The 12,736-nt window shown below is 34.1% G+C and overlaps 1 protein-coding gene across 4 annotated transcripts in view; it reads right to left on the reverse strand.

Moving 5' to 3' along the window:
- The window catches only part of LOC145663994 (proteasome activator complex subunit 4-like), a 118,755-nt gene that overhangs the window by 57,371 nt on the left and 48,648 nt on the right, over positions 1 to 12,736 (reverse strand). For all 4 annotated transcript variants that reach the window (XM_081730275.1, XM_081730274.1, XM_081730273.1 and 1 more), the window contains exons 14-18: positions 10,833 to 10,990; positions 8,923 to 9,012; positions 6,440 to 6,620; positions 4,298 to 4,555; positions 1,654 to 1,782 (exon numbers count right to left, since the gene is read on the reverse strand). In XM_081730275.1, the coding sequence (XP_081586401.1) occupies positions 1,654 to 1,782; positions 4,298 to 4,555; positions 6,440 to 6,620; positions 8,923 to 9,012; positions 10,833 to 10,990 (816 nt within the window). The remainder of the gene's footprint in view (positions 1 to 1,653; positions 1,783 to 4,297; positions 4,556 to 6,439; positions 6,621 to 8,922; positions 9,013 to 10,832; positions 10,991 to 12,736) is intronic.

Consider the following 12,736-nt stretch of genomic DNA (forward strand, 5'->3'; position numbering starts at 1 on the left):
GTCTTTTACGCTAATGTGTCGATGGCCAGCCCCGTTTCAAACAGTAACTTCATTCACTTATGCTGTGGGTCCAAATAAATGGCAATGTTGTATTTTCATTTAATATTGGGCGTATAAAGAGTTTACAGCCCAAACGGCTCGTCTGATTTTAAAAAATTCTTCACTTTAGATTGAAAACGTCATATTTGGAGACGGTTTCTCCTCTTACATTTTGTTGTAACTCGGATAACAAGAGTTACCCTATGTCACGGGACTTTTGAGACACCACATATTATATATATATATATATATATATATATATATATATATATATATATATATATATAGTGAGAGAGAGAGAGAGAGAGAGAGAGAAATCTAAGAAGTTTATATATATATATATATATATATATATATATATATATATATATATTATAAAAGACATTAAGAATTTTACTCTAATATTAAAAAAAAAAAGACTGAAATTGCAATTATTTTTTTTTTGTATTGTTATTTTTGTGGCAACTGTTAAAAATGTGAATATTAGGTGATGGGAATCTAAATGCAACAAAAGAATTTTAAACAAACATATTAGTCTCAGGTAATCACGTATCCTCTCGTGTCATTCAAAAACCATTAGGAGAAAAACAAAGTAATTATAGTGAACCTCAGGGTGCAGAATGATGCAATTTTTCAAATATAAATAGGTACACGAGAGAACAGACAGGTATTCAGGTTCACATTAGGTTTCACAGTCAGATTCAGACCTAGATCAAAACTCAAAATGATGCTGACTCGAAATATGGGTGGACGACGAAGAACTGGACAACAATCTTTTTTACTGTAAGTTCTATTTTTCATTTTCAAAACGTTGTCACTTTGGTGATCTAAGTTTCAAGTTTTGGTTTCCTGTGATATAGCAAAGCATCAATTTTAGTAGCTATTCTTTTTTTATATTATGCATTCATTGGATTGACATTGTAATTATACGTAAATAAAACACTGGATTTTGGAGAGGGAGAAAATGAAAACGCTTGCCTTTTATTCTGAATTCCCATCGATAGCTTGTTAGTTTAATGACAGGCGGCAATACTCATTCTTTCAATAAAAAACTAACCACTGTATTACCGTATATTATATATATATATATATTCGTATTTGATTGCCGGGATGTCGGCTTACAGTAAGTGTCTTCCTGTAGTTGAGTAAGTACGATAACATAATATCATATACAGCTTGTTAAAAAAATACCTATCTTTCTTTTGGTCATAGTTTTGCAACGGTTACGTAAGAGAGAACGGTAGTGTGTTCAAAATGAAATGCAATCTTTCAATTTAACGTTCCAGGATTATGTCTGTTAGACTAAGGGCGACGGATGATTAAGGCAAGTGAATGATGATGGTAGAAATGGTAAAATGAGAAAGTGGGAGGAAATGAGAGTACCCCTGAAAGCACACGAGCACGATGTTGTCCCCACAAACTTACTTGGCCGGGGCGGAAATCGAACCAGGAACCCCACGCATCAGAGGTAAGCGCTCTACAACTGAGTCACCGTGTCCCCCCCCCCCCGTAGTGTTTTTTAACAAGACAGTATGTAAAAGCATTAAAGAACTAAAAAGTATAATAAACGAATAAATAATTGAAAAGGAAGAACTGATAATTTCAATTTCTTACCTTAAACTCTTCATGAGAAGATTTCGCATCACTCTTCAAATATTTCACTACCTCTGGTATAATGATTGGATATGAGAACGGAAAATGGTTCAAGGCAGTGAATAATAATGCCTGAGATCTTGATCTTACCTACAAATAAAAATTTAAGCAATCATCGAAATGTAATAACACAAAAATACAAAAAATTCAATGAGATGCCACAACAATCCACTTTCTTTTTCTTTCTTTATAATAACAAACATTATACCTTGAGAAAGTTAAAAACACTTATTCTAATTCAGATCTAAATTGAGATTAATTAGAAACTCTCATAATTTTTTTATTTTTTGAAAATGAAGTGAAATCTTTGAGTTTTACGTCCCACGATTATGTCGGTTAGGCTAAAGGAGACGGTGATGATGAGTGATAAATGAAATGATGGAATGAAGAAAGTTGGAGGAAACGGGAGAACCCCAAGAAAACCCACGCACACGGTGTTTGTCCACCACAAAGTTCACTTGGCGGGGGCTGGGATCGAACCCGGGACCCCAAGCACCAGAGGTGAACGCTCTACCACAGCCACCGCGGCTTTTTTTTTTTTTTTTGAGTTTATTATATTAACTTATATACGAAAAAAAAATTTCTAAACATCTAGTTTTTGATTTTTTTTCTAAACCGTCCTACGATATTACCCTGCAGGTTAATCAAGATTACAATCTCAGAAGGACTTGAATACACGATTACGCACACCAAAGACGAACATAACATTCTGTTTCCACTCATCTACCTAAAAGCCCTCCTTGGATGAGAATGGAAATAGTACTGTACATATTACAGTAAAATATCTTTTCCCCATACACAAGAAGAAGAAAGAAAAAATAGACTAAGAAGCAGTTCAAGTAATCCGAAGAACTACATGAATAAACAAACAGTATAGTTTGCGAAATATATAAAAGAAAAATAACACACAGTACACATATTAGCTCTTGTACATAAATTAATGCGTTAATATGCATACATTGATATACTACAGTAAATGAAGTTTTCCTTTCTGAATTCGAATGTAAAATGTACCATCACTATCTACTATTAACAATACAAATTATATCTTCTTTAACTAAAATTGTAGAATAACCATAAAAGAAAAAATAATAATTTAAAAAAAATCAACATCTGACTATCAGATACGTTAGCCACGTTAAGCAGACTAGTGATATTTCAAGACAACTGAGACAAAAACGCATTACTCACATAAAGCTTTTATTCATCAAAAATCTTAACAGACTTCAACATAGCATCCGTTGAAATGTTCCATGGTATAGATCCAAAGAGGTTCTAAAGAAGTATAAATGGGCAAACCGGGAAGGTATGTTCTTTTAAACAAACAAGAAAAAAAAATTAAAATCAGTGCACCTATGTCGAAGTTATGCATGAACATACCCACAATATATATATACAAGGTGTGTTCAAAAAGTATTGAATCTTTTTTCCCGCGTAAACCAATGAAGCGTGGAAGACTTTCTTCAGTGTAGATGTAGAGGGGATATTCATGCGCAGTCGTGACTGCGTCAGAAGGCGTCACTTCCTGGCAGTCGGCCAACGAGTAAAGACGTGTAGTGAGCGGTCGTCCATTTCAGTTTTTTGTAAAATGACAGAAACACTTGAGCAGCAATATTTCATCAAATTTTGCCAAAAGCTTGACGATACCCAAGCGAAAACAATTTAATTGGATCGGCACATTCAATTTCGAATGAGAATTTTGGCATGAGCACAGTGTCCGCGAAACTTAAGAGTCTTCATCCTGGCGAAATTAAAATACCGCTAATTTTACAGTAATTATGTGATATCTTCAAATAGATAAAAGATAATTGAAATATGGAACAAGAGCGCCTTAGACAATATTATTTTGCATGAGGTACCGTTATCACAAGTCACCTAGTGGCTTTCCGTTTTCAGCTGTTTAGAAACGCGAAAATAAATGCCGATTTTCAAAATGGCTCGAAATCGAAAGCAGATAAGTGAGTCGTGATAACGGTTTCTCATGTAAAATAATATTGTCTAGGGCGCTCTTGTTCCATATTTCGAATATCTTTTATCTATTTGAAGATATCACATAATTACTGTAAAGTTAGCGGTATTTTAATTTCGCCGGCATGAAGACTCTTAATTCAGGCTTTCATCCCCAAACAAAAGTTTCCTGTGTGTCGTCAGGCTCCCTACTCACCCGACATGGCTCCGTGTGACTTTTTAGTCATTTCCCAAGTTGAAGATGGACTCGATTTTGGTCAAGAAGACATCAGGCGGAATGCGGCAGCACAATTGCTCACCATTCCAAAAACTGCGTTCCAGAAGTGTTTTCAAGAAGGCGGGGAGAGCGCTGGGGAGAAGTGTGTGTATTCCCTAGGAAATTACTTTGAAGAGGATTAGCGTTTTTCGGATTTTCAAATCAACAAACGTATTTTTGTCAACCAAAAGTTTGATACTTTTCGAACACACCTTATAAATAAATACAAAAATGGGTTGAACTGAAAACAATTTTTATAAGTCGGTTAACAAGGATAATGGTACGAACGTTAACAAGATACAAATCGACTACAGATAAATACATCGAAGTCAACATCGCTTAAAAACATACGGTAGTTTCTTTACAACACCCTATACTAACCTCACTATAATGACTTGTACTAAGTTTGAGAAGATTGAGCATAATTTCCTTATGAGTGGGAGTAAGGCACACAGTGCAAGATTCGATCAGTCTTGACTCATGTTGCAAAGCAGCTCGGTCCACCAACAGAGCTCGCAAATGTCTCTTCTGGCCAACCAGCTTGTCCTCCAACACTTTCTTCACTAAACGGAAATTCTTCCAGCGAATATCAAACACATCCCTTTGTTTAAAACGACTAAATAATACATGCTCGTAGATCTGAAAAATTATTTAATAAAGAAAACAAATCAAAAATGCATTAAGAATTAAAACAGAAAAAGAAGGGCAACTCAAAAATGTCTTTACTAATCTTTCTTTAAAAGTTCAATTTTTAAAGCATAATTTTCATTTTCTGATGTAAATACTTTCGATTAAACCATTAGAAGGGTAAGGGAAAAAAAACAAGGAATGTCCATGTGTGTGCTTTAACGGGTGCTTTGTCCTATCTGATGGTGACTCTTCGTACTATTTGACTGTATATGCCCTGCATACGTAGATGTAGAAATGTCCATGTAAAAAATCGGGCAAAAGATTTGACTAACCCTATTCAATTCATTTTGTACAGCTTTTCGACAATAAAACGCCGTTTTCTTGAAAATGCAGTTTTGTGACATTCCTTCGATATTTCCCCTTACCCTCATTTGAATGAGACAAAGTGTAAATTACAATTTTGAGTCCGAAAGCTAAAATTTGCAAGAATTTTGAACCTCTTATGTATCTTATAGGATAAAGGATTAACTATAACATTTTAAAACACATTTTTCTGACCAGAACAAAATTAATTATTTAATAACTATACGATTTTTGTTACAGTTTCAAGGACCTAACGTCCTCTTCATCAGACATTGAGAAAAGACAGATGACAGCAAATCTTATATCTTCCTCAGCCGTTAGTTAGCATTTTCATTTATTAATAAATGAAAAATATTTTATTATTATTTTATTAATAAATGAAATAATAAATGAAAATGCTAACTAACGGCTGAGGAAGATATAAGATTAATAAATGAAAAATATTTTATTATTATTTTATTAATAAATGAAATAATAAATGAAAATGCTAACTAACGGTTGAGAAAGATATAAGATTTGCTGTCATCTGTCTTTTCTCAATGTCTGATGAAGAGGACGTTAGGTCCTTGAAACTGTAACAAAAATCGTATAGTTATTAAATAATTCATTTTGTTCTGGTCAGAAAAATGTGTTTTAAAATGTTATTGTGATTATCCAGAACTATGGAGTATTTTATTAAAAGGATTAACTAAGAATCATGCTTGTCGCGATTTCTTCCTTACTTTTGTGTATGTACTATTATAGCCGTACAAGGGTTAAACGGCTTGATACACGAAAATAAAATTAGAAGTCCCACAAGCATGTGTTTTCCTTAACTTTTAGATTGCGTCTGTGAAAATACATATCATTGAAAATGGAAACAAGTTTTTTGTTTAAAAAAAATAACAGATATAGAAGGGAAATCAAGAAATAAAGATAAAAAAGCTAGTTGCACAGGAATTGCAAACTGATATATTGAGATTGAAGCTCGATATTGAATTCTACGAGAAGAATTACCATCTTTACTCTGCAGGTGTGCTTGCTTTATCTTTTACTAAGATATTAACTTATTATTTAAAAAAAGAGAAAAAACAGACACAATGAGATTGTATTTGTAGTGTTTTGCCCTTTTTGAGTGCGAGTGCACTTTCCCTCCCCTTCGTTGTTCATGACGGGGTAGCATACTTAAGGTCGTGACTTTTAAAATTTGTTCTTTCTGGAGAAAGGGAGAAACAACAAATAATGCATTGCACAGAGCGGCAAATTGCCTAGGGCCGGCCCTGTGTAATATTTTGTACGTTTTCTACCTATCTTGTATATTTAAAAAAAAAAAAAGGAAAATACGAAGTTTTCTTCGATCATCTGGAAAATTGTTAAAGTCTTTACGAAAACAGTAAGTTATTCAAATCACAAAAATACACAAGTTACTTTATGAGCACGTAATCATCTTCTTAATACATGTTTTGCTTTCCGTAATCAGTTCATTCAAAATTACTTATAGTCCTAAATTACTACACACACAATATCCAAAATACTAAGCCTTCTACTTACTTCTATCACGTTGAAAAGCGATTTGGTATCATCCTCTCTACAGCTAAGTAACTTAATCAAAAGTAGATTCATACAATCAGCTACAGTCTTGCGAATGTTTCTGCCGTCAGGCAAATTCACATTTCCATTATCTACGCCAACTGTATGATTAAACGGTTCCACAGACACACAACTTTCAAGTCTAAAAGATGGAGAACAAAAAGTTTTCATCACACTAACCTTATGAGATCACACACAAATTAGTACTTGTGGTATTACAAATTTTACTGCTTCAAATATGCAGAATCGTTAAGTGCAGCGCAAGCAGTTAATATATATATACAACCTTTGCACAGAAGTATCAACTTTAGGTTCAGTATTATCAACGTACAATAAACGTAAGAAAAATTTTACTACAGCAAAACGGCAAAGACAAAAATGTTTATAATACGACCTTTATTTCTTAGATAAGAAAAAAGGAAGTTAAGAAAGAAAAAAATATCGTCATCATAAAAATTTGAGAAATGTTAGTCTATGAATTTTGTCAGCTATTGTAACATTTTCTTTTATATTTTAATCTTATTTATATCATTAGCACGAAACATGAGACAAAAGTGAGTTCATCTCATTTACAACATTAGGCAAACAGTAAAATATTAAATTAATTAACATGTTACGAAAGAATTTTTTCCCGTGTGCATCTTAGCGCATGCTACAACCAACATATATTTCTGATCTCTTCACTACGTACGTGAAGAATATATTTTGGAACCTTTCCAATGAGTTCCTGAATTTATTTATTAATACATATTTCCGAACATTACCGGCATTTATGACCTTAATCCTATCACGTATGAGGGATGACGTCACACTAGCCGGGGAGAGAAAATGAAGAAAAGGGTAAGTACCATCCTGACATCTGCTTGATATGAGGAAAACCCAGAAAAATCCCCGTCAGAATGGCTGCCCTGGAAAGTTTTACATCTTTTCGACAGTGTATCACCTCTTGAAAACGAATCCGGGACCACCCTACCAAAGGCGAAAACAGCTACTACGCTGCGCGAGGCTCAAGGCAATAAATTCGTTATCATCAAACTGTGTTACATACAATAGGATTAGAAATATGAACTAGACCAACCTCTCTTAGCAGCAGTAGAACTGTCGAAAGGGCATTAGCGTCCACAAGGAGACTGACAATGAGTTGAATGTGGCCATTGTTACAAAGGGTCCGGCTCAAATCTCTTGTTTGGCGAAAGCCAATGGCGTGTAAAAGAGCGACGTTGCCAGATTTCATTTCCTTTCGTGTATGTACAAGTATCACGTGAAACGTTTCTTTCTTGAAAATCAGAAGAGAGAACGAAGTCAACGTTTCAAACCGCTTCAAACCGAGAAGGTGAAAGAATAAACACTCGTTTAGATTGACTTGTATATGAAAATATTATCTTACAATAAAACGATCCACTGTACATAGAATTATGTTTTTCTTCCCTAATTCTTTAGAAACGATTTTCTTTTTTCCTAAACATACACTAACATTCCATAAACAACGACATTTTTGAGTGCAAATATTTGTCGCAAGCATCGAGTATTAGACAACTTCGCGTAAATTTCATTGGGTATTGTAAAAAAAGAGTGCACGCCTTAAACGTCAAGAAGTTTGAGCTAGACAGCAGTTACTTACCATATCATCAACAGAAACAAGGGAGACTAACATACTCTTCCCTTAATGTTATTCACAGATACTGACCCTTCAAGAAAAAGGTTCGTTTTGTTTGTGTGCAAATTATATGTTTTCGTAAGCGAGTACTATTATTTTCGCATAGATATCTTTCACCTTATGATAGATAAACAGTTATTTCATCTTTCCAAGGAATCAGGGTGGTTTACTGCTAGACGGGCACCTGATCTTAAGTCACGTGAAATTATAGTGTATAACATCGTCTCCGTTGTTTTACTTTACTTCCTATTATCTTCATTTTACTTCTTTCCTCATTATAATTCGTTCGTATTTATCACTACCTTCTTTAGACAACATGACACAACTGTACATTAAACTAGTACTACATTTCATTCAACGTATTTTCCAGATTTTCTTACATTAATTCCTGCTATTACACTATTTCTGAAAACTAGTGTTATCCCAATTCAAGCCAAAAGACACAATAGTATATACGAAATATATAATACGTAGCTATAGACAAGGTATTCTTGCTCCCTTCAGTGCCGAACCTACAGTTTAATGTGGAAACTCTACGGGTATCAAACCGAATTTCTTATATAACCAGTACGAATGCTAACCATTTATCCAAGGGGAAGCTCAATTAGTAGGATTATACAACACGAGGGAACAGCAATAGCCGATTTACAGCATCGGTATTTTATGAAACGTCAGCCTCAGCTTAACAAAGAACTGTAGACCTGCTGCTGCTGCATAGCAGTTTCAAATTCTTCTAAATATACATTAAAAATTAATATATAGTATACCACCATATTGTTGTACTTACAAAGTTATTGGTTCCTCTTTCCATAATGGTAATACAGGTCCACAGCCAAATAAATTCACTATAATGTTTAAGCTGCACTGAAGCTCTTCCCTATAACAAAAATAGCAACATCTTCTGTAATAAATCTGTAAGAACTATAATGTCCACTATCTTAATGACACTTCATAATTAAGTAACTACTAAATGATTAACCAAAACTTAACTACAACCACAAGAGAAAGAAAGCAATAATCAAAATTGTAGAAGACAGATTTTCACAGTTTAAATCAATCGTAGTGATTCAAATGTTAATTCGAACCACTTCCGGACTGAACAGATAGTTAAGGTAAGAGAGAATCTATTCTTTGGAAGCTAAATTAATTGAAAAAAAAAACGAATCTCGATATATTCTAACATTTTTGTTCTATGAAAATCAGTATTGAAACCGGAAGTAGTTGTAAATTTCAACCACTTCCGGTTTTAGTAGTGTGTTATGCAACCTACTTTTGTAAAGATGAATCGATTGCAAAAAAAAAACTGCCTGTCTATATGCCTCTCATAATTTTTGTGTACGGAAATAAGTATTGAAACCGGAAGCAATAGTAAATTTCAACCACTTCCGGTTTTGATAGTATTGCTGCTTGTGGTGTTGTTCTTTTGAGATTGAATCGCTTGCAGAAAATTGTTTGTCGATATCAATTACCAGTTTTGTTCTATGGCGATAAATGCTGAAGCTGAAAAGTGAGTAACTTGAACCACTTACATTTGAACAGAGGGTTAACTGAGAAGATGGAAATGTATTCTTAGGACGTTGAATCAATTGCAGAAAGCGATCTCATATCGCTTTTGCTCTATGAAAACCAGTATTGAAACCGGAAGTATTAGTAAAGTTCAATCACTTCCGGTTTTGGTAGATTGTTGCAGGTTGTCATGATATGCTCTCTTGGAACACTGAATCGGTTGCAGAAAACAGCTTGTCGCTATTTACTACCATTTTTGTTCTATAGCGATAAATGTTGAAACCGGAGATGTCTAATTTGAACTACTTCCGGTTTGAATACAGGGTTAATGAAGAAGATGGAACCTAATCTTGCGATAATAAATCGATTGCAGAAAACCGCATCTTGATATTTCTTACCGATTTTGCTCTGTGGAAATCAGTACTGAAATCGGATATAAAGGTACATTTGAACCACTTCCGGTTTTGGTAGAGTGTCTGGGGTAGTCACTGTACGTTGCCTTGAGGCACTGAATCGTTTGCAAAGAACCGCTTCTCGCTATGTTACCATTTTCGTACAATGGCAGTAAACGCTGAAACCGGAAATGATTGATTTGAACCACTTCCGGTTTGAATAGTGTGAAATGAAATGAAATCTTTGAGTTTTACGTCCTACGGTTATGCCGGTTAGGCTAAAGGAGATGGTGATGATGAGTAATGAATGAAATGGTGGAATGAAGAAAGTGGGAGGAAACGGGAGAACCCCGAGAAAACCCACGCACACGGTGTCGGTTTGAATAGTGTGTTGACGGAGATGGGAACTACTCTTGAGACGCTGAATCGATTGCAAAAACCGTATCTCGATATATTTTACCGTTTTTACTCTTATATCTGTCAAAACAGACGGACGGACAAAGCTGTTCTCTAAGACTTCCGACACTATGCATATCATAGTTTGGAAGTCTAATAATAATCATAATGGATGAAAACAAGTGAAGATACTATGTTCAAACCCAGAAGTATAGCTGCCGAAACAAGACGGGGAACATACTTTTTCCCCTAGTTTTGTTAAGAAAGTGTTACATTCTTCTGTGTAAAAAATTTCAATCAGCTGTCACAAAACATTTCATCCCATATAAATGTTAACATATATTTATGAACCCTACAAAACACGAAAAGCTGTCAAATAAATGATACTTTAAATATCACTTACCTTGTCATTGTTTCCTCATCACGGACGAATTTCAGAATGCGTTCAATTTCACGTGGTAGGTACCTAGAAACTATGTTTTGTACACAAGCAATTTCTTCCGCATTTGGAACATGCCATTTCAGCTGCAACTTATGAAGATTACCAGGTTTACCCCAATCCTAAAGGAAATGTTAAAATATAATGTAAATGGCGCGTACATAACATTTGTATGTTCTTAAATTATTTTGCTAACTTCCCGGCTTTGTTCCAATATTCTGTTTTTTTTTTTTTTTTTTTTTTTTTTTTTTTTTTTTTTTTTTAACACCTAATAATACGATCTGATAATTTTTCATAAGGAGAAATGGCAGCAGGAAGTTCTTCTTCAAAAAAAATATTCGTTGCTTCATTAAAATGTACTTATCTTAAAAGCAATCAGACAACCAAATAGTACATTCTCGCAAAAAGTGATTGTCTTCCTCAGCACAGATTCTTTCAGAAACTGTTGTTGTCTGTAAAACTACATCCCGTTGATTATTTTTTTCTGTATATCATAAATCTTTTATTTTCAGTAGTCTCTCATAAAATTTGTCTTGTACACTCATGTCCAAAATGATTGTCGCATATCTATAACTGTCTTCTTGTAAGAATATAATATAATGATGATTTTGCAGGCTACTTTTAATACTGATGCTATGTGTATAATCGGGAAATATATATTTAGGGTAAATTTCATAGGAAAAGAATTATAAATACGAAAATTAGAATGAGCAAAACAAAATGTTGCTAAATGGACAAGAAAGTTTTATTTTCGTTTTATTGTTCTTATTTACTTCTCTTTTGACATGAAATTTGCCACATACATATCTTTGCCGATTATACACATACTAACATTATAAGAAATATCGGGCGAATTCGTTATCAAATTATATTCCTACAACAACATATTTATAGACATGCGACGATAATTTTGGACATGAGTGTACCTATCTCCTTCACTTCACGAGCACCGCATTTTGAGTAATGGAAATTAAACAGTTTCGAAATCTAACTATATAAGATACCGGTTAGTGCTCATGAAGAAGAGAATATAGGTACAGGCCAAATTTTATGAAAGACTATTGGAAGTAAATTTATGATATTCAGAAGAAAATAATCAACGGAATGTGGCTCTACACACAACGTTAATTTTCTGGGAAAAAAAAAAAATCTGTGCTGAGGAAGATAATAACTTTTTGCCGGAACGTATACAGCTTATTACTAGGTTTGGGTGCTTATTTTAAATATGCATCCTATTTAATCAACTAGCAAGTCCGTTCAGAAAGTTTTCGGCAAATTGAACCAAAACAGCAGTGGTAAGCAAAGAAAATGTTGAAATGTATAATAAAAACATCCATAGTAAACTTATTTATAAACTTAATGGCAATATTCCAGATACAAATTATCAAGCCCACTTTTCCTAGAAACACTTTTTTTTTTTTTAAATGAAATAAGGTCAGGCCGCACATGCTTCAAGGTACCATTCCATCATGCAAGACCTCAAACTGCGGAACATGAAAGCTAACTTTCCACCCATTTCCGTTTTTTCTTATTATCAGTGAATACACTGCGAACCAAGACAAAATAAGCCGAGAAGGACCGAAATCAGAAGCTCCCTGGGGTGCAAAGCTATGAAACACACCCTCTGTTTTCGAACAGGACCTGTTCCCGGCCAAACCTGGCCACAAAATATAACAACTGTTACTTCAAATACCATCAGGGTGTCTACTAAAATTCCAAAATGAAATTTCGTGACTTTTTCGTGACCTTTTCTTTACCAAATCATAAAATTTCATAATACTCTCAAGAGCGAATTTGGGTGCGAATTAGGCCGAATTTTCATCCATGCGATAGAAGCGTGGTTTGCTTGCGATTTGATAGCGTCTAAA

Source organism: Thermobia domestica, chromosome 11 (genome assembly GCF_964235325.1).
Source record: "Thermobia domestica chromosome 11, izTheDome1.hap1.1, whole genome shotgun sequence".
Classification (NCBI taxonomy): domain Eukaryota; kingdom Metazoa; phylum Arthropoda; class Insecta; order Zygentoma; family Lepismatidae; genus Thermobia; species Thermobia domestica.